General features: G+C 45.1%; 1 protein-coding gene across 1 annotated transcript in view; it reads left to right on the top strand.

Annotated features, from left to right (window-relative positions):
- The window catches only part of cspg4 (chondroitin sulfate proteoglycan 4), a 61,978-nt gene extending 51,029 nt beyond the window's left edge, over positions 1 to 10,949 (top strand). The window contains exons 7-11 of the mRNA XM_034535965.1: positions 2,730 to 2,928; positions 3,062 to 3,193; positions 4,283 to 4,443; positions 5,872 to 6,055; positions 6,604 to 10,949. Coding sequence (XP_034391856.1) covers positions 2,730 to 2,928; positions 3,062 to 3,193; positions 4,283 to 4,443; positions 5,872 to 6,055; positions 6,604 to 8,471 — 2,544 coding nt within the window. The 3' untranslated portion in view covers positions 8,472 to 10,949. The remainder of the gene's footprint in view (positions 1 to 2,729; positions 2,929 to 3,061; positions 3,194 to 4,282; positions 4,444 to 5,871; positions 6,056 to 6,603) is intronic.
- The last annotated feature ends 12,252 nt before the right edge of the window (positions 10,950 to 23,201 follow it).

The raw sequence follows: 23,201 nt of genomic DNA, 5'->3' as shown, positions 1-23,201 counted from the left end.
TTTTTTTCCCCATTCTTTATATGATGTCATCCCCACCACTTTGGTCTAATAATGAGGCGGATGGGTTGAAATCGCGGTTGCTTGAAAGCCCGCTGCGTCACACACACACACACACACACACACACACTGAAGGGGCCCTGGTGTGTCGGTCTCAGGCGTGGAGCGGCGTGACAGAGTGTCGACACGTGACTCTCCCTGGGAAAATGAGAAGGGAGCTGAATTGTTTGTTGCTCGGTCTCCCGGGGGTGCTCCCGGACAAACTATCAGTTCCTGCTCTCCGAGATGTAAACTTGCCTGGAGGAAAGTAGGGATTTCTCCCAAGGCCTGATATCACAGGTTCTATAAGAAAAAAAATAAAGAAAAAATGCTCCCCTGTTTGTTAGCGTAGGCTGGCGTCACGCTGCTGTCATTTCTTCCGTAAAAAAATATATATATATATCCCTCATAACCCTATCGGCGATGCGGTAGGACGATGTGATTCTCTTCCATTTTTGAAGGTAAAACGGCAGCCCATAATCCCGCCCCCCCACCCCAATCTGTCATGGCACATGAAAAGGTTATTGTCCCCCCCCCCCCCCGCAGAGGAAACGAGTCTCTGCGGGTGTCTTTGTGTGCAGCGGTCCCCAGAGGAACCACGAGGTGAGCCGCTGACATCCGGGGACATCTTTCACAGACTCCAGTGAAACCTCTTTTAGATACAGGCGATGCCCCCTCGGAGGCCGGCGCTGGGTTCCCAGACAGCAGGGGGGGGGGGGGGGGGGGGGGGGGGGGGGGGGGGGGGGGGGGGGGGGGGGGGGGGGGGTACTGCTTACCTCCAAACATCAGCGCCTCTGCTCTCCACACACACACACACACACACACACACACACACACCTCACCGCCCAGTAAGCATTTACGGTAAATGACTACAGTCAGTGTGAATCTGGGCGAAAGACACATTTGATTACAGTCGTTTAAAATCAGGATGAAACAACGGATACGTGTAATTAAGGCGTCTAAAAATGTACCTTTCCAACCAGACTTAGTCTGGTTAACTTAGACGTCTTGACACACCTGTGAAGCTCCCACACAATAGTAATAATAGGCATATTTCATGTTACTTATGTGTCTTTTGCATGCAAACACATGAGAGTCAAGACTTTCAGATACCTTTTTCAAATGACCTCTGCAGGCGCAATACAGGAACAGTCCTGTTCATCTCACTAGAACTGGAAACCCCGACTGGTCCTTGAAAGCATCACCAGACGAGTTGGTCAAACTGAATGAAACCAGAGTATACAGGTGTGTTGTATTGGAGCAGTCTGGAGGGGTTTAAGAGAGAATAAGAATAAAGAATAAAGTCCCAGAGAGTTGAAATTACTTTTTGGTCTAGAATGGAATACCTCACCAACTATCCACATGGACTTTTCCCTTGTTTCCACCATAAAATTAGATTTCGATAACTTGGTAATATTTTTGCGTTCAGCTAAATCATCAGTTTCTAGATCTATGTTTAGATTACAAAGCCGTAAATACTAAATCAGGTATTTAGGCTGTTATTACAGCAAAACATTTTTTTTAGAAAGAAAGAAAGCTCTTCCTGAAGCGCTTAATCTGGGTAGAAAAAGCAGCCTTAATGCACCATGTGTGTGTTCTGGCTCGCTTTTATTATCTGCTGGTGCGTTTTCAAAATTCCCATGGAAAACTGAATATGTCGGCAATGTGACGCCACACAAAAAGGTGGAGCGCACAAAATGGCAGCGGCATTCTTTACACAATTTAACACAGCGTTTTACATTTGGTTTTGTTTTTTTTAAGCAGCTTAACTCGTGCAGCAGCATCGATCTGTGGAGAAATAAAAGAGGGAGAGATAGATATTTCTCAAGGGGTAATATCCTCAGTAAAACAGCTGTAAAACATCTGGCTCTCGTGCTTCATCATGACCACTCTCTAAGGTCATTAAAGAGAGTTTAGAGGATTAATAGGTCACCAAATAAGTCACTTAAACATGGGTGATGTGTGCAGCTCATACGTAGCATCAAACTAACTTCTCCGTGATTGACACCTGAAGCTTTAATATCCACAACTGAAGCCTCTGCTCCCCCTCATCCTCCCTGCTGGAAGGCTTTTCCCTCTCTTCATCCCTGAGTCTTGAGAAAGAGAGGAGGTATCAGAGGGCGGACGGCTTTTTTTTCCGGATCAATATGTGCGCCTCTTACTGCGGAGGGGGGGGGAGGGGCAGCTCAGCCTCCCAACTGATTCCAGCTATTTAAGGATGTCCTTCTGGGGATCTGGCCCCATTTCTTTCAATTAATGCTCCCTTTTCAGCCAGCCGACCATTAGAAGTCCATTATAGCCCATCCGCCCAGGGAGAGTCATTCAGCATGCTCCGCCGTGCTCCATCTTCTGATAGGCAGGAGCCACGGGGAGGAAATAATTAACCTTTTTTTTTTTATTGTGTCTTTTGTAGGTGACGGATTTTTGTACTTATCTCCTTTTTTAAATGTCATCATTTTGGGGGTTTTTTGCTTCCTTTTTGGCTGTTTTTCTTCCTGTTTGTGTCTGTTTTTCTCCTGAAATGACTTCAGAGAAAACATAAATGCATGAAAGCAATCTCAAACGATTTTCTAATAAAGTCCCGACTCTTTTTGTCTCTTCACCTCGCATAACCTTGATTTACCTTCCATCCAAACAGACGGGGTAACATCTCTCTCTCTCTCTCTCTCTCTCTCTCTCTCTCTCTCTCTCAGGTTCTCGCTGGAGAGGAAGCTGACATCACCTCCAGCATGCTGAACACCGACGACGACGACACCCTCGCGGAGGAACTGGTTTACCACGTCGAGGCGCCGACCGGCGGCACGGTGGCGTTGAAGGAGGCGCCCGAAGAGGCCATCTTGAATTTCACACAGGCTCACATAAACAACGGCGAGGTCATCTTCATTCACGAGGGTGAGGACAACTTTACAAGCTTGTATAACGAATAATATATAATAAAGTAGTCACACATAAGCATTATTATATAAGAGGAATGACCAGTGTGACCAGTATGAGCCAACATCCACAAACTCTTCTGCTCTTGCAGGCGAGGAGTCTGGGGGTTTCAGCTTCACAGTGACAGACGGCGAGCACACATCCCCTCTCTACCAATTTGTCGTCACGGCCAGGCCTCTCACCATCACCATGGTAACGCAGGAGGAGCTCATGGTATTTCCAGGTAAAATGTCAAATATCCTTCAGATTTTGGAGCCCCCGGGAGACGGCAGTGATTGGAGGATTGTGGCGGATTAGCGGTCAATAATTCAACCCGGGTCTCTGCTGCGATGTAATAACAAGGTCCTTTTTTTTTCTATTCCAGACCTGCAAAACGTGGTCATAGATAATAAAAAAAATTAAACTAAACATTATGTACATTTTGTCCCAATGTTTTAAGACATTTATCTAAAATATCATGCTACAATTAGCCGCTGCAAGCTACTGGCCATAACGGACAAAGGAAGGGTGGAAAACCTGAAGTGTATTGAATTCAACGAGGCTGCATCGAGGGGGATTTGTCGCGATTTTTAATTTTTTTTTTTTTGTAAATGCAACATTTAGGAGTTGCGTGACCATCTTGAAAGCACACTTACGATATGACACTCGGTCGTCATGTTTTTCATAGAATATGACGCCCCGGAAACTACCCCTGAATATCAAAATGCAGGCAGCGTTATTATGAAAGACACACACACATAATGTTTTTAGGAAAATCCTACTCGGTGTGCCTTTTTCTTTTACTTTTTTTACTTTTTATGTTTTATTTTTTATTTATTTTTCAGTTTCACTAAACAAAAAAACGCGACAAAAACATTGTAAATTACAAAAAGACAAAAAGAGGTAAAAAAAAAAAAGAAGAAGAAAAAGACAGACATATGTAGAAAATATATAGTAAAGTAAATTAATAACAATTAATGCTTTTTAGCTTACTTTTCCTTTTACAGTTCAAGCTCCATCTAAAATGTTCCAATGCACCAACGGGAAGTCGTATTCTGTATTTTTAGGGTTTAACTTCTCCGGATGAAGTGAAACGACTTCTCGAGCGTCGGCACAGACAATAACCACAAAAAATCTTTTACTTTTACGCATGACAAAGGAGATATAAACTCTCTCCCCATCAGGGAAAACTCTTCTGCACACTAATGTGCATGAATTACTGGAACCGCTAAAGTTTTAAATATTTTACCAGCTCAACAACACTTCCAAAGAGGCCATTTTCCACAGCACTCAGTGTGTGTGTGTGTGTGTGTGTGTGTGTGTGTTTTCACAGGAACGAGGCAGTCTATCACGAGTGCCAATCTGGGGGCTGTGACCAATGAGGACGGCAATGAGATAAGCTACTCTCTCCTCCGCCCACCTCGTTTGGGAAGACTGATACTGGCCAACGACAGGAACCAGGATGAGGAAATTACTCGCTTCTCACAAACACAGGTAATTACTTTCGGGGCGGGGGGGGGCACTAAATGTGTGTATTTTCCAGGGTGTATTTCCTTCTGAATGCATTTACCTAATTTCCCGTCCACCTCTCTTTAAAAATGAATATTCTACATTCGCTTTTAATGATTGTGGTTCAATTATTTGTCGCGGTAAAAAAAAATTGAAAGGAAGAAAATAAGGAAAAATAAATTCCAGCAAGAGCAAAGGAAAAAAAATATATTTTGATGGATTTCTTTTTTTTTAAATTATTATTACTTGCATTAAGGGGGAGGGGGGGGGGGGCACTGTAAGTGCAACTATTACTCATATTCTTAAAAATAAATCCTCTCCTCTTTCAGCCTCGGCGTTCCTATTAATGGCCGGTTTCTTTTACTAAGCGCTCGTAGCTGTTCAAGGCACTCCGGTTGTCTTCTGCAGAGAAGAGAAGACATAATTCCACTTTTAGCCATACAAGTGCAGCTAATCCTCCTTTCAACACAGACTGAAAAGCTCACTGCTCTCCTAGTGGTGCAAATTAAGTCATTTAAATTCCTGAGGTTGCAGTTCTCGACTTCTTGACTTGAATTATACCCTTATTTTATTACCCTTATTTACAGTGTTGCCTTTTATTCAAGGGAGGTCAATTCAATAATTGATATTAAAGATCACTCAATCTGCACTACACAGTTGAGTGTTTGTTGACCTTTGGTTTCACAGACACTGTGATAGTCCTCCATAAGACGGCGTGTTCCTTAAATTAATCTTCAGAGCGTCTACAGCTGCAGTCCATGTTGTTTGTTCATGAGGCATCGACGTGTTCCTCTTCTTCACCAGCAGGGGGCCTCATTGCATAGGACTCTGTGGCATTGTGACTGCAGTCTTGATGTTAAATAAATAAATCTCTCTTTCTAAACTACTGGGGGGTATAGTGGACAAGGATGGAGAAGATTTAAATATACACATGCAAGAAAAATAAAATAATATTCCAGGCACTCTGAATCCTGCAATATGTTCAAAGGCCTTAAGTTTTTTCATGGTTTTGCTCTCTTATTTTTTTTTAAACTTATTGTATGTAAATTAAAGAGGCACTTCTATTTCAGTTTACTCAAATTACATAACCAAATATAAAGATTATGTTTAAAAAAAAAAGATATGTCAATCAAAACCATTCATGGTTTTTGATTATGAACCACACGATCTTGTAGCAGTTCCCATTGTACTGTGGTTCTTACAAACGTCAGAGGAGAAAGAAAAACATATTTAATCAAACTAAAACTTCTTTGTCTTCCAAAACAAATACAATGCAATTGACAAGTGACAGCGGGAGGTACAAAATCAAGCCGATATTGACAAGATATCGATGGACAACTGTCCACTCCATTAGGTCAAACTTGCACATTGAGCGGCTCATCATCTTCTGGTTTCGTTTCCTCCGACACACAGCTGGAGTCGGGGGCGGTCTACTACGAGCACCAGATACCCGAGGAGCCTTTTTGGGTGGTGAGGGACTCCGTAGAGCTGACTCTGTCCTCCCAACCAGCTCCCGATGTCCGTCACATCCTGCCCATCACCGTCTCTTACGGCGCTGCTCACAGCAACGTCTCCTCACAGCTGTGGAAGAACAAAGGTATACAAGCAAATATGGAATTTTTAAAAACTAAATAAATGAACACACTATCTCTAAATTAACTTTTTTTTATTTACCAGTAAGTCCCTTGAGATGGAAATCTATTTCAGAAAGGAAAGAAACTCACCAAACACACAAGGAAGAGACTGAATCCAGCTCAAATGAAGCAGTTGCATAACAGCATGCTTTAACACAATTTTATTGTATAAAGATTTCCACAGATTTTGACACGCAGAGATGAGTTGAAAGCCCCATTAGCGGGCTCCGCCTAAAATAATAGGCGTTGAGTTGCAATGGGGAGATACTATATAGTTTGTAAGATCACAACGAGGCTGTAAAATCTGTAGTATTGTGATAATAATACACTTTTGTACATTATTTGAACAATCATTTCTTATGGCCCGATATAGCCTTATTGCTGCCTAAACAGGGTGCCCCCTGCTCTGTCGGTTTCTTCTAAGGTGCCAACACTATGCGCTGAATTATTAAATATTGACAAGAAACAGCCAAAACTAAAAGAAAACTGAATTGTTCTTGTTCCCGCTTAGGTTTGGAAATTGTGCAAGGCCAGAGGAAAATCCTGGATGAGTCCATTCTTGATGCCTCCAATCTTCTGGCTAGCTTAGCTGAGGTTGAGCGTAGCGATGTGGATGTGGTTTTTGAGATCAGGCGTTTCCCGGACCACGGTCGCATCACCCTGGGTGGTCAGGACCTGCCCCGTAATGCCCCATCTTTCATGCAAGAGGATGTTACCCAAGGAATGCTGGAGTATCTCCATGATGACTCTGGGGCTCCCTCCGACAGCTTTTCTTTCAGAGCCCGTCTAAAGTCTGAGGGTCGGGCTTTGCCCCAACCCTCCAAAGCCGTGGTCCTGGAGGAGATATTTAACATCGCAATCAAGCGGCGCGGCTCTGACTCCCCCGAACTTGTCACCATAGACATGCTCTTGGAGGTCCTTCAGGGCTCCATGACCCTTTTGACTCAGAAGCATCTGAACACTCAAGACGAGGACAGTCCGCCAGACGAGGTGCACTTCAAAGTGACCAAAGCGCCCAGCAACGGCCGGCTGGTGGACTCCCTCACAATGGAGCCCATCGCTGGGTTCACGCAGGAGATGGTCAATCGTGGGCAGGTGGGCTTCTTCAGCGATGGCAGCCTTGCCGATGGCTTTATAGAATTCATTGTGTCAGATGGAGAACATCAAACCGAGCCGCACACGCTCCACGTCGGCATCCTTGCTCGCACCTTGTTTCTCGACAAAGCCCCTGAGATCAAGGTGAAGCAAGGTGATGATGAGACCCTGGTGACTGAGGAGATGTTGAGAGCCACTACCGGGGGCCCGGTTGAGGAGGACATCCTCTACAAGATTACAAGTGTGCCTAAGTATGCAGCTGTCATGGTGGATCGGCAGCCCACATCCGCCTTCACTCAGAAGCAGATCAAAGAAGGCCGAGTCAGTGTCCGCTTTGTTAAGTCCACTTCACCTCGAGACAGTGTCGCCTTTGTAGCCCGTAGCAGGGCCGCCAATGTCTCCTCAGTCCTCAACATCACAGTCCAGCCTCTGGCCAACATCGCTCAGGATCCTCTCTTACCCCAAGGTGCTCTCGTCCAATTGGACCGGAAGCTTCTGGATGCGACACCCCTGGCAAACAAAACCAGAACCTCCCCCACGTTCACTGTCATCCAACAGCCCCGCGGGGCTCGCTTTGTGAGGTCTGGAGGTCCTGGTGCGGGTCAGCCGGTGGACACATTCAGCCAGAAGGAGCTGGATGAGGGCCGTGTTGCTATGGAGATCCTGAATAGCCCCTCTGGGTCCCGAGGTAGTGTCAGTCAGGACGAGGCCCGCTTCCTGCTCAAAGCCCATGGGGTCCCTCCAGCAGAATGTGTGCTTTCCTTCCAGACAGGCCCCTACAACGAATCTGGGGTCTACCCTGCCACTCTGTTGAGGATTCCCTCAGAAGCCCCATCAAAGGACAGTAATGAACTCCCTGGCGCTGGGTCCCCTCGGTCCACTTCGGCTAGCCCCCGCTGGAGGGGCAACATTGACTGGCCCCACGGAGATGCCCCCACAACAACATCTCCCGACTCTAGCTCCAACGGGAAACCACACGTTTCCAGACGCAGCAACTTCTGGTCCATTCTCATTCCGATCCTGGTGACCCTCCTCCTCTTGCTGCTGGCGGCCATCTTGGCCTACTACCTGATCCGTAAAAACAAGACGGGCAAGCACGACGTCCAGACCGCAGCGTCCAAGCCTAAAAACGGAGAGGTGGCCAGCGCCGAAACCTTTCGCAAAACCGACCCAGCCAATAACATCCCCATGTCCAATATGGACGCCAAAGACGCAGACCCGGAGTTGTTGCAGCACTGTCGGACAACGAACCCGGCCTTGAAAAAGAACCAGTACTGGGTCTGAGACACTTTGAAATAAGACACAGAGGGAGGTGATCCTTAAGTGTTTGGAAGTCTCCTCAAATCATTCCTCTCAGTATTAAAGACCTCTTGCCTCACCAGTTCAAATGAAAATTATGTTTTGACACAATTTGTTATTTACTTATCTCAACATAACTGTGGACAAATTCTCAGGCAATGAAACACTGAATACTTATTGGCAAAGAAAGGCACTTGCGTTTCTAAGGAGGCTCAGGCCATGTCTATTTATTTTAGTTTTATCATTCCTCTTTGTCAAAGGGCACACATAAAGACATAAACATGCCATGTGTTTGCAAAAAGTATTGTGGGTGTGCTCTGTCATTGTATTCCATATGATATCATAGGCCAATATTATTCATTTCAGTGGATAGGTGATATAAAGTCGTTGTGATGTTTCGAAGTTAGTTTTTGATTCATCGGGAGAGTTGATAAGTCTTGTACATAGACGATGAGGTATGCTGTATTATCGAGAAGTTGAAAAACTGCCTCTTTGTATTTTCTCTTTTATTTTTCAATATTTTTAAGGTACCGTTGTGTTGTGTTTTTGTTTCTCAGGGCTAAATTCAGTTTTAAAGGAATAGTGCAACATCTTGGAAAATACGTAAATTCACTTCCTTTTCGTTCACGAACTTACTGCAGATTAGAAGATTGATTCCACTCCAATGTTTGTCTGTTACACACAAAGTTACAGCGAGGAGACGTTAATTTAGCTCAAATCCAAGGGGGAAACATTTAGGCTGCGGCTCGGACAGTACGCGTCAAAGTCGTAGTTTCGTAGTTATGGCGGGAGCAAATGAGGAAGTCAGGTCATGTCGTATGAAAAGCAACCAACTCCGCATGGGAAAGAAAAATGGATGGGTCAAACGAACCCCCAGGACCCTGTTTACTTTAACGGGTTTACCCACACAAGGCAAAGTATTATGGAAGTAAAAGTTTATTTTGTATTTCTTTATTTTTATTGAACGCTCTTAAGCTGGCTACTTGATTACTAAGAGGGAATTGTTTGTTTCCATTGTACTTTTGTTTGCCTAAAAACTATAACCACGTTGTGGAAACCGGAAGTTTATTTTGAAAGGGACAATGAGAGGAAGTTGACGTGCTGAAAACTGGCGCTTAGCGACGTAACCTAGCGCGTCGTAGTTTAACGCGAAGGTCACCGATGAAACGTGTCCGCAATAGACGAGTTGGGAGCGAGAAGGTGTTGCAAAAGTTTTTATGGCGGGAGGTGCAGTGACTTCTTGAACCTAGCTAGCTGAAACAAGCTAGCTCAAACAAGCTAGCTGCCTTTCTGCTCTCCTAAGCTCGCCGTCTCTTGGCCGCGGCTTCATATTTAACAGACAGGATACGACAGCGCCATCTTTCCTCTCCGTTAACTCCCAGCGAGAGAGTGAATAACCCCAAAAGTGTCAAACTATTACTTTTAACGTCGTCGCGCGATAACATTTCAGTAGCTTTGCTTGGAAAGAGGAGCAGTTAATACAACAAACAACAAAAAAAACTATTTTAAAATGAAAAACTTGAATTTAGCTCGGAGTTATGTCGTCCTCCGTCATAGGTTATTATTTCTGCACGCTTCCAGAGTGCTTGTAAATATCCACTGGACTTAAAACTACACCGTACACAGCTTGCAGACCACAGGCAGGAGGTTATTCTGGTGGCGTTGGGTCTTTTAACACGTCCGTGTTGGCTGACGGGCCAAGTGAGGTCAGGCGAGGTCACCTCACACTGGGATGTTTCCAGTTTCCAAGTCTGCAATTAAGAATTTATACAAGCTGGTTGGTGCTGGGACGAGGATAATGAATAAAATGCTCCACCGTTTAGGTACATTTTTTTATTTTAAGTATTCCATGTGTAAGCTAATATACAAACTGTCATATATTGAAATTATTTTTAATTTTTTTTTTTTTACTTTTTAGACTTAGTTTTGTATGTTGAAACTAAGAAGCGTTTTACTGTAAATCGGTCTCCTTTCGTTTCTGTCTGTACGTCTTTATCGTCACTCTGACCTGAGACGGTTATCTGGTGGATGGATGTTGAATGAAGTACTTCAAGTGAAGTAGAAAGTGTACAGTGAGAAAATCAGATTTTTTTGGGGGATTCACTAAAGAAAAGAAAGACTTTTCTTAAAGGTGTTTGACTATTTGCTGTACATTTCTTTTCTCAAACTGTATACCGATGACACCTTACTCGTTGTTAGTCATATGCTGATACAATAGTTTATTTGCAGTATTCATCGTCTATTGAATTTGTGTTTTTGTAGTTTCGAGAGCAGGAAATGTGAGATTTTAACAGACTGCACAGAGCTCAGGAAGTGATGTGTTTTTAGGGGGTTGTGTATTTACAGTGACATCTTTTACAGATAGCTTGAAGTAAAAGTATTGGTTTCTCCTTCGGGATATCACATCCACTTCTTGACAGTTTTATGTGTACATATTTTTTTTTTGGAGTACAACTTTTGGGCTTGATTAACATCTCTCTCTCTCTCTCTATATATATATATATATATATATATATATATATATCATGTTTTGGACATGTAACCACATTTAATTAGATTGATCAACTGCAAAGTAGGCCTGTGTGTGTGTGTGAGTGTAAGTGTGTGTGTGTGCGTGTGTGTGTGTGTGTGTGTGTGTTCCCGTCACTCTTGTCCTGTCTGCTTACCGAAGGCTGAATAAATGGCAGTGGTTTCATCAGCGCCCCTCATTTTTTCCTTATTTATTATTTCTGTCACTCCCACGTACATCAAGTCATACTCAAGTTATGTGCTTTGTCAGAGATTAAACTGTAATCTGACCGCTGAACTGCAGGTGCCTTTTTAAAAAATAATGATAATACAAAAGCAATGTTTAGATTATGGAACAAGAGAAATGTATTTTGCTGCAAAATGCACCTGAGCTTCGATCTCGGCACTAATGGAAATAAAAAACGTTCTTGCAACAAAACCTGCGTTCATTGTTTTGAGTCGGTGACTTTTGTTGTTTTTCTGTTCAAAGCTCGACTAAAATTTCAAACGTTTTCTTGCTTTTGTGTCCAATTTATCACTAAACAGTGCTGTGAAATGAACCCATGTTTTTGTGCGCTCATTCCTAGATTACTGTAATTCGTTATACTCTGGAGTTGAATGGTGTCTTCTGTAGTGTTGGCCTGTCTTCATCGATAACTAAACGTGATATTTTAGCACTTCACAATGCAAAATTCTGATTTCTTCAGCCCACATAGTAACGTAGAGTCTGTCCCCATGTCTTCAATTGGATGGACGCTGTGCATTTACCTCTCATTAGTAGATCTTAGAAATCTATTGACAATAAAAACAATTAAACATGCTCTTGCTTTTACGTGACGTGCTCTGTTGCTCTTCTGAATGACATGTGATGTGATGTGATGCACGCGTTGACTTTTGTGTTGAGAAGTGCAAGAAGTCTTTACTCACACAATTCTTTGCCTAGAAATGTAAACAATAGTAAATGCTGACTTTTTTAAAAACATCAATCCTTTCATTTGCAGCGATTTCTGCTCTATTAAGTTGCTGTCCATGCAATAATGAATATTATAGCATAGGTTAGAGTTGCACAATATATTTATTAAATAAGTTTACTCAAAGGAAAGCTTGGTGACACATAATGACGCTACACATGTTGACTGTGATTAGAATGTATGCTTCTTAACTTAAACACACAATGTTATTAACAGTAATGGAGGTAAATTTGAAGTGAAATTTAAAAACTCAGGATCTCCCTATGATTTCATTATTTATCGTAAAGGAAAGTGCTGCATCTTTCTCAGGGAAACATCTTTTGTTGTCTGCCCCTCATAGATATGCTATGTGTGCTTTTGACCACCAGGTGGCGCCAGGGTGCAAACACGCCCTGATAGAAACCAGAACAGGTCTCGCAGCCATTCGTCAGCATTTAACAAGGATCTCTCCGTCCGTCATTCTTTCCAGTGAATGGCCTTCCAGTGTTTTCTCTCAGCTACGTACATTTCCCTGCTCTCCTGTCTTCTCCCAGTGCCACTGGTCGCCCTCTGCTCCTCTCCCAGTGCCACTGGTCACCCTCTGCTCCTCTCCCAGTGCCACTGGTCACCCTCTGCTCCTCTCCCAGTGCCACTGGTCGCCCTCTGCTCCTCTCCCAGTGCCACTGGTCACCCTCTGCTCCTCTCCCAGTGCCACTGGTCGCCCTCTGCTCCTCTCCCAGTGCCACTGGTCGCCCTCTGCTCCTCTCCCAGTATCACTGGTCGCCCTCTGCTCCTCTCCCAGTGCCACTGGTCGCCCTCTGCTCCTCTCCCAGTGCCACTGGTCACCCTCTGCTCCTCTCCCAGTATCACTGGTCGCCCTCTGCTCCTCTCCCAGTGCCACTGGTCGCCCTCTGCTCCTCTCCCAGTGCCACTGGTCACCCTCTGCTCCTCTCCCAGTATCACTGGTCGCCCTCTGCTCCTCTCCCAGTGCCACTGGTCGCCCTCTGCTCCTCTCCCAGTGCCACTGGTCGCCCTCTGCTCCTCTCCCAGTGCCACTGGTCGCCCTCTGCTCCTCTCCCAGTATCACTGGTCGCCCTCTGCTCCTCTCCCAGTGCCACTGGTCGCCCTCTGCTCCTCTCCCAGTATCACTGGTCGCCCTCTGCTCCTCTCCCAGTGCCACTGGTCGCCCTCTGCTCCTCTCCCAGTGCCACTGGTCGCCCTCTGCTCCTCTCCCAGTGCCACTGGTCGCCCTCTGCTCCTCTCCCAGTGTCACAGTCGCTCATCTCTCAGGTTTCATAAGCTGCCTTTGGCACAGCTGTTCCTCCACATGTGTCGTGGTCCCTGTGCTGCGGATGTCAAGTCTCAAGTTGGATAGATGTGGAAAGTAATACAATAAAAATACTGTTTACTGTTCTGTAAAAAAAAAAAATAAAAAAAAATAACATTGCTAACACGAAACCCCCCCCCCCCCCCCCCCCCCCCCCCCCCCCCCCCCCCCCCCCCCCCCCCCCCCCCCCCCCCCCCCCCCCCCCCCAAAAAAAAAATGTCTCTAGCAATAATGAACAGAGTAGGTGGAGAGTAGATATCAACCCGTATCCAGTTGCTGGACTGGCTAACAGATGTGAATCCCTGACCTGAAGATCAAACTCTATTTTTGTAATAGCTTGTATTAAGAGGAGTAAAAAAAAACAACTTGTGCGGGGACTTCATTGTTCTGACATTGAAGTTGCTGTGTTGAGGAGGACCTTGTTTCCTTCTCCCTGAGTGGACACCTCCCACAGATGTGTTCTTTGTAAACACATTGCCTCCCTCTCTGGATGGGGGGGGGGGGGGGGGGGGGGGGGTTGAAACGTGTTTCTTGGCGCTTCTTTAGAAGAACATGCACATTCCTCTCATGTTCTGGCTTTAGGTGACCAGCATGTTGTGTCGTGTTGTTGAAACCACATTTCTTGTTGCCTCCTTATTGTGTTCGGCCCGGTGAGATAATGTAAAATAAAATGTCATGTGGGCCAAAAACTACACAATCATAGCCTACCTGTCATACAGATACAATGAAGTTGTATGTCGGCCTTTGCACCATATCGTTGACACTATGGACAAATATACTTTGTATGTGTGCATAAAGAAGTAACTAATGTGTATTTCTTTTTTAGTTTGAGGATCAAGATGTTTGCGTGCGACAGTAAAACAGCAGATGTCGACGTTTTTTTTTTTTTACGGCTCACTGTAACTTACTTTATTGTGATGATAACAACCATCTGAATCCGAGTTTGGAAATAAAATGCACCAAAATGCACCCGTTTCTTTTTTTATCTAAATCAAATGAATGCTGTAAAAAAAAAAAAAAAAAGGGAGATTTATTTATCGTTAGTAACATTCACACGCAGCTGTCAGAGAAGGTTGAAGTTGTGCTGGGGGGGGGGGGGGGGGAGAGAGGGTCAGGAGACTTTGAGACAGGAGGACACGCACAGACAGCTGGAAACAGCCTGTGTGTGTGTGTGTGTGTGTGTGTGTGTGTGTGTGTGTGTGTGTGTGTGCGTGTGCTGCAGTTCACCTCCGCTCCATGGTTCAAAAAATGTTTTTACATTCACCTGTCGAGTCTGCAAGGGGGTGAGAAACATTGATTTTATGATAGAGTATCATTTTAATGACAGTGTTGAAAGGTATTTAGTCGGTCTAGTTGAATACGTCTGGAAGAAGGATTACCAATAATCTACATAATCTGAAGAATTTGAATTGCTAGTCTGTCAACTACAGACATATTATCTCTTTGGGAAATCAACAAAAGAGGAAGGAGGACATATCCCGTACAATAACGAGAGGATCTCGGTTCTGCTTTTTTTTAATTCTATATTGTTTCAACCACACATACTGTTGTTTATATTCCTCCTCTTGAACCGTTGACCTCGTCATGAACCGTTGACCTCGTCATTTAGGTTGTGGGAAGGCTCTCTCACTTCAACCCGAATCATGTTTCCTGACCGTCGATGAATGCTTTCAATGGACAGTTTGGATCATTATTTTTCAAGGCTTTGTGGTGTTCATGTTTCATGGTTTTAGAACAAGACTGTGTAACTATTCAGGCTGAGTAGGTCAAACAAATATGGACTTTCTGTTTGTTTCCCCAGGCCGAACGAGAAGTTTATTTGCCACAAAAAACGCGCGTTCTTCCACAGTTATTTGACCCCAAACAACAACCTTTTCCTCAAGCTAACTTATTGGTTTTGTTGGCTAAATCTAAAGTTAAAGCTATAGTTGTTTCAAGTGAAGGTCGAAAAGTGTATTCTGAAAACATCACATGCATGTAATGAGCGGACATCGGCGCGTGTTGCAGGAGGAGGATGTGAGGAGACGTCGAATTATTGCACTTTTTTTTTTACCTTTTCCCACAAAAAACCCTACCAAGTGAGTTCTGCTGACTGAGCGTTCATCAACACAATTCCTCCCTCAGCTTGCCACAGACCCCCACGTACCCGGCAACCCCCCCCCCCCCGACGCCGGCCTAGACGCCGACCTCCCTCTGAAGTCGCTGTGCAGCTTATTTGGTTTTGTGGCCTGACCGGCGGAGCAGATGATTCCTCGGCTCCGGCGCTGAGAGAGACGTCCACCCTCTGAGAAACGCTCTGTGGTCACCCGGCTTTGTTACTCTGGCTGGAACACTATTGTCATGGAAATCCCTGTGTGTGTGTGTGTGTGTGTGTGTGTGCGTGTGTGTGTGTGTGTGTGTGTGTGTGTGTGTGTGTAATACCCTGCAGTGGGGTGGGACAGACTACAGGGAGAGCCAAGAACAACACAGCACCGGTCAAATATCTCCTCCCGCCCTCCTTTCATCCCTCCGTTGCACATCATCCTTCTCCCCTCCGTCACCACCCACCCTCTATGCTCGCCATTTCATGACCTTTGCTCTCCAAAAGTCAGGAAGAGAGGCCAAGGAGTCTGGCCCCAGGGCAGGAAATACCCAGGGTGGACCCCCGTCACCCCTCCCTGAAAGCCGGGGGGGGGGGGGGGGGGGGGGGGGGGGCATGCCCTCAGATCTGGGTTGTGTCGTTTCTCCGTCCAGCTTTTAGGGCGGAGCTCTCTTTGCAGGGTTTATTCTGTCAATGCGAAAACAAAATTGCATTAGTTTGAACGCACACATTTTTCAATCTTTTCCACACAAAAAGAAAGAAAAGAAATCCGCACAGCGATGATGTTCTCCAAGTGGATTCCCGGCGACTTGCCAAAGTTTCCTTCCTTGTTATTTTTATAAAGGCGGGTGGTTTGTGATTAAGGCAGAACGTTCTCCCTGTTGATTTTGGACAAACGGAAGAAAAAAAAGGCACCGGGCCTGTAACACGACCGGAGGAAGTGCGGTCCTGAGGTGGCCCGAGAAGGTGCACGAGCGAGATGAGGCGGCGGTGGTCAGAGACGAAAGGTATGCGCGACCTTCTGGGAAGTTATTTTAAGAGGAAGAAAAGCCCTTCTGGAAATTCACTTAGAACTGTCTTTTCATCCCCGATGTTGCTCCACAGGACACCGCAGAGACATTTCAAGCCGTGGTCGGTGGGGGAAAAATATGCTCCTCAAAAACATGTGAAATTGAACAATGTGTACATCCGGTAATATATACGACTACTAATGTGTGGGTGGTTCTGTGATAACTTCAGACATCTTTGCTTGGGCTTGGGAACTATTAGTCTGACACAAGAGTATACGGAAGAAAATCGTCTTTACGTCCCCAGGAAAGCAAGAAAAAGCTTATACGTGATGAAAAAAAGGAAAAAATGTTATTTACTAAACCTCAAATTGCCGTATGCAAAAAGGCGGGTTATAATTACAAAGTTTATATCCACAAACGCATTGTTAAAATACTTTTTGTTTTGACGACATGCAGTTGGTTCACGCATTCGGAAAAAAAGCACAAGTCCTCACGTATAACGGTGTGACATTTATACATGTTATATATATGATGGAATATAATATTCATAACAACGTTGTCATTGGTGTACAATACCCTGAAACTATAAGAACCTGTTGTCTAGTCCAAATTATAGATTGAGCCATTTGAATCTACATTTGGAGCGAGGGGGGTCCTCTTCACGGAGTCAGTCATGTGTCTACGGTAGCCCAGAGTGGACAAACCAATTCAAAAAGGGTCCTCTGAAGGCCACCGTAGTTCTCCGACATGCGTGGAAAGGGAGGAATAATAGCTCTCTGGTTTGCAAATTTAGTGGATGTTTTCTCTGCCGGCATGTAAGATCTACTGGGATCTGTCTAATTGCTGGTAATATCCGTTCCCAGTTTAGTCTGTTTAGGGGGGGGAATGTTTGGCCTCCACAGCTGAACGACCTTTTTTTTTTCTTCTTATCTTTTTTTCCCCCTCGCGCTCTGACATTTGCACAGGGCGTGACGTGAGCAGATTAAGTCTTCACACCTCATAATGCTATCCGGGACCTTCCTACTTCCTCCAAGTGACTCCTGGAATGAAAAAAAAAAGAGCGATTACAGTTCTGGGCTGGGCTGCAACTTTCTCCGTCATTCTTGGGGGTTTGTTGTTGTTGTTTTTTGGGTGTTCCCAAATCAGTGGCTGGGGGTCCTAACTCCTATCTGGTGAAGTAATAACATGATCTCATTTTTTTTTTTTTTCAGAAGATGACCTCAAATTGAGTGCACTGCCTGACAAAAATGAACAATTAGCTCTCAGATGCTCGCAATCAGGGCTCGGCCTTTCTTGTCTTTCATCATTATGACACAAATTGGCAAAATGTCTCATGCAACGTTTGAACCAAAGTATTTCAGCCGCCTGGATCAGGCTCACTGGCACTCTAATTCTCAGACTTTGAGTTTAGTGAAGGACTGTTTGTCCATGAGGGGATAAGTAGAGCTTCCTTCCAACATTAGAACCACAATTTACAAACCGAGTCACACCCGAAACCCAAAACGCTGTGGGCGGTGGACGTAAAACTCACGTAACATGATTCGTGTTGAGCTGCATGCAGACATCTCTTGAAATTCTCTGGAAATATTTAGGTAATGCATGCTTCAGGGCGTGTCGGATTGAAACCTTTTAATCACGCCTGGCGGTGTCCGGTCTCCGGCCTGATGTCAGGCGTTCCTGTTTGCTTTGTCCATTTCACGGACAGCTCGTCCCAGGAGAGATGAGACGGGGGCAGTTTGGAACGAGGCCGCCTGACCGAGCATGTGCACGGACCGTGGCTGACCTGTCGGCTTAACCAATTCCCCCTCTGAATAGAAGGTGAATGTATGATTGTGTGAACCTGCAAGGGGGGGGGTGTCGTTCAATATCTGTGACTTCGATAATCTTGGCCAGTTTTCTTAGTTTTTCAGATTTGAAAACAGCCCTGCTGTTCAAAAGCAAAAGATTCATCTCACTTGAAGTTGTCGGGCTCCGTAACTATACTTCCCTCCAGTTGTCCGTCAAGTAACGAATCAAAACCGAACGTATCATGTGAAAAAAATGAAGACTTGAACGTGCATCAACGTGATCAGAACGAACCAAATGAACAGAAACCATCTTTACCTACGTGTACGTGACTTTTTAGTTTGCCACCATCTGCTAACATGGAGGGGGCGGAGCCAGTCACCAGGGGGCGGAGCCAGCCACCAAGGGGCGGAGCCAGCCACCAGTGGGCAGAGCCAGCCACCAAGGGGCGGAGCCAGCCACCAGTGGGCCGAGCCAGCCACCAGTGGGCAGAGCCAGCCACCAGTGGGCAGAGCCAGCCACCAAGGGGCGGAGCCAGCCACCAGTGGGCAGAGCCAGCCACCAAGGGGCGGAGCCAGCCACCAAGGGGCGGAGCCAGCCACCAGTGGGCAGAGCCAGCCACCATGGGGCCCCGAGCCAGCCACCAGTGGGCCGAGCCAGCCACCAGTGGGCCGAGCCAGCCACCAGTGGGCCGAGCCAGCCACCAAGGGGCGGAGCCAGCCACCAGTGGGCCGAGCCAGCCACCAGTGGGCCGAGCCAGCCACCAAGGGGCGGAGCCAGCCACCAGTGGGCCGAGCCAGCCACCAGGGGGCGATCAAGACGTTTTGCCTTTATTTTTGGCGAGCTGTCATGTCGCCCATCTTAATGTACAGTCTATGGTCACAACCAAAAGTCACTTTGGACTTCTTGTCTCTGTTGTGATAATGGAGGGCGGGGAGATTTAATCAAATATTAAAGGGTGAAGACGCTTTGAGTGACAGGTGGGTGCCGTGGGTGCCATGTGGTACATGGTCCAAGATGGTGTCAGCCAAGATGGCTCAAGGCTTCAAAATGGTAATCCACAAATCAATGGTTGACGTCTAGATGACTACGCCCACTTTTTATATACCGTCTGTGGTTAAAATAAGGGTTGCCTACATTCAAGCTCAGTCTATGTCATGAAACTGGCTTCACAACAAAATGTTACAGAGAGAGAGAGAGAGAGAGAGAGAGAGAGAGAGAGAGAGAGAGAGAGAGAGAAAAAAGGGGGATTGTGAACAGGGAGATAATGTTTTTTTGTTTTTTTGTGGCTTTTGTTCGTCCCAAAGCAGGAATGTTGTTTACAGGGATTGGACAGAGTCTCAGGAATGCAGACGGTTTTCCGAGGAAGTGGTTGCCGTCTCCGGAGGGAACCTCTACGGTCCGACTGCCAGACCCAGAAGGGAGAGGTTGACGTCGACTTTGTGTCGAACATGTTGAACTATTAATGCCACATTAACAAACAAACAGTGGCGATAAAAGCCTCTCGAAGCAAAATGCAAGCTCAGTTTTCGTTTTGGATATTTAGGTTTTGGGAAGCCTCATTTGAGTTCGGTCGGATCACCTCACCGCGGTCCGATGTTTAAATAAAGACACGACTTGTCGTCGTCACTCACAACCTTTTTTATAAAGCAAATGAGCAAAATGATTCCGCGCCTCCGAAAAATGTTGCCACGGATTTCTTGAGAAAAAAAATGTTGGTAATTAGTTGGGAACAATTTATTACAGCTCTTAAAATTGGAGCCGGCGCCCGCCCTTCGCGATCGTCCAGTAAAGTGAAAGAAGGGTTTTGTGTTGAAGTGAAGAAATAAAACTGACGCACAAGAAGTTACGTCAGAGTCGGGCTTCAGCTTCCGAGAATGCATTCTGAGCAGTCGGAGGGATGGGTGAGAGAGGGCTGCGGGAAACATTGCTAAGTGAAAAATACTCAATCTTAACGTCTTCACCGAGCCATTTAATGACCATTTAAAGACTTCATTCTGGAATTCCTATATTCAGCCTCCGGAAATGCACTTTTTCTGATGGATCCGGACAACGATATTGGGTTCTCTTAACCCAATGTTCCCTCAGCCCAATGTTCCTTCAACCCTTTGTTCCCTTAGCCCCATGTTCCCTTAATGCTATGTTTCCTCAACCCAATGTCCTCTTAATGCTATGTTCCCTCAACCCAATGTTCCCTTAATGCTATGTTTCCTCAACCCAATGTTCCCTTAATGCTAGGTTCCCTCAACCCAATGTTCCCTTAATGCTATGTTCCCTCAACCCTGTGTTCCATCAACCCAATGTTCCTTCAACCCTTTGTTCCCTTAGCCCCATGTTCCCTTAATGCTATGTTTCCTCAACCCAATGTCCTCTTAATGCTATGTTCCCTCAACCCTGTGTTCCATCAACCCAATGTTCCTTCAACCCTTTGTTCCCTTAGCCCCATGTTCCCTTAATGCTATGTTTCCTCAACCCAATGTCCTCTTAATGCTATGTTCCCTCAACCCAATGTTCCCTTAATGCTATGTTTCCTCAACCCAATGTTCCCTTAATGCTAGGTTCCCTCAACCCAATGTTCCCTTAATGCTATGTTCCCTCAACCCTGTGTTCCATCAACCCAATGTTCCCTTAATGCTATGTTCCCTCAACTCTGTGTTTCCTCAACCCAATGTTCCCTTAATGCTAGGTTCCCTCAACCCAATGTTCCCTTAATGCTATGTTTCCTCAACCCAATGTCCTCTTAATGCTATGTTCCCTCAACCCAATGTTCCCTTAATGCTAGGTTCCCTCAACCCAATGTTCCCTTAATGCTAGGTTCCCTCAACCCAATGTTCCCTTAATGCTAGGTTCCCTCAACCCAATGTTCCCTTAATGCTATGTTCCCTCAACCCTGTGTTCCCTCAACCCAATGTTCCCTTAATGCTATGTTCCCTCAACCCAATGTTCCCTTAATGCTATGTTCCCTTGACCCTGTGTTCCATCAACTCAATATTTCCTCAGCTTTATGTTCCATCAACTCAATATTTCCTCAGCTTTATGTTCCATCAGCCCCATGTCCCCTTAATCCAATGTTCCTTCAACCCTTTGTTCCCTTAACCCCATGTTGCCTTAATTATATTTTCCCTCAGCACTGTGTTCCCTCAGTGTTATATTACCTCAACCCTGTGTTCCCTCAGTCTTGTTTCCTATGCTCCCTCAGCACTGTGCTACCTCAACTCTATGTTTCCTCACCCCAATGTTTCCTCATCCTAGTCATCGTTGCTCTTTACAAAACACGGACGTTAACATCTTCCTTTTTTTTTTTTCCTGTTTTTCTTATTCTCATTTTTGGATGGAATATCCTTTAAACGTCGTGTTCGTGCAGCTCATTAGAGGAGAACTGCTAAGATGCTTTCAGGTTTGCTGAAAAACACTTTACTACGTGAAGCATCTCAACATGAGCGTGATCCTAAACACATGTACTTAATGGAGTCGGCCATGTTGCACCACCGCCTCTCCACCGGGCCATGTGCTTCTTTTGCATCGGCCTCCATACTTCTCCTAAGTTTCAGTAGATGCCGTAAAATCCTAAATATTATGTTTAAAGGTTACAACTATGGAAGTATGATATATTTCCACACATTTGTGCAGTTAGAAAATGCTTGGAAAATAAGCATTAAGTTTGCATATTTAAGGGGAATTGATACAAACAACTGCAACTGGACTCGATCGAGTCCAAAGACCAGCGAGACCAAGACCATAGGCAGACTGGACTCGAGTACTTCGCCCCTGACACTTACAGCTGGAGATGTTTTTTTCTCAATCTGGAAATAATACTTCCAATACTACTTCTGTTGTCACTGGTATTCTCAAAATGTAAACACATTTCCTGTGCATTTATATAGAATAAATAGAGCAAACAAATGTGTCTGGAGTAGAAGTGTTTACTTAAATAACGAAGTGACAGCTTTTATAAAGACACAGAAGTGCCCAGACCTGCAGTTTCCATGCGATGACACAGCAGAACTTTTGTTTTGCCCAATTAGAGACCGTGGACCGGATGTAACAGCTGCATTTTGTGTCCTGGAATAATAGTTTACAGGCCTGATCTGAGAACTGAGCTTTTCTCTTTGTTTACCCAGCAGCCACTTTGCAATTTCCACAGCCACCTCCTGGCTAACTAAATATTTTTTGGGGGGGATTTCACAATCTTTTTCACTTCTGCAGCAACAACACTTTGCCCATTGTGACATCTCGAAAAACGCTCGGCGGAGAAGCTATTCGGGCATTTAAAAAAAAATAATTAATTACCCGTTTGGGCCTGTGGCAAGGAAAGTATGTCATCATTTTAAAAAAAACAAAAAAAACACATACACACATGTGTACATTCTGTTAAGTACCAGGATTGAAGTATTCCACGTTTTTCTCCCAGCTAAAGAATTCTGTAAGAGCAAACACAAACAGAACAGTGTGTACAAAGTGTGTTCGCAGCACTTGAAATGCACTCTAATGTTAACAAATAAATGTAGAGGAGTAAAGAAAAGGGAAATAAGTAAGGACAGATGCCTCAAAGTTGTACTTGAGTTCATCGTTACTTCCTCAGAGAGAGTGATTTGTGACGTATGACTATTATCACAAGAAAAATATAATGCCGGCTCATAAATCCGCTTGATAAGTACATACAATCAGTTTCCTATTCATTGTCTGTGGAGCCGCTCCAGGCTGTTTGTCTTTCTGTCTTTCTGGCTCTCTTGTTTTTTTCTTCATCTTGGCAAAGAAATCAGTCGATAAATGCTGAGTGGACGATCCCAAGAGCAAATGGACGTGTCAGTATTTAACGCCAGACATTTAAATATCTGTTTTTAAATCGTAGTGCATCCTATCTCCTCTGCGGACACATCGGATGTCACCCGGCGGTGACCACCGTGTTGAGGCTCCTGTGGCCGAATTAACGTGTCAGAAGATTTCCTTGCAAAACAAACTCCACCAGTAAAACCTTCTGTTGGGTCTTTCCCGGAAAATGTGGAAGTATTTCAGGTCCAACCCACTGGAATGTCCTCTAATGTAACCAGGCTG

The sequence above is a fragment of the Cyclopterus lumpus genome, chromosome 6 (assembly GCF_009769545.1).
Source record: "Cyclopterus lumpus isolate fCycLum1 chromosome 6, fCycLum1.pri, whole genome shotgun sequence".
Lineage (NCBI taxonomy): Eukaryota > Metazoa > Chordata > Actinopteri > Perciformes > Cyclopteridae > Cyclopterus > Cyclopterus lumpus.
This window is presented reverse-complemented; position numbering and strand designations above follow the sequence as displayed.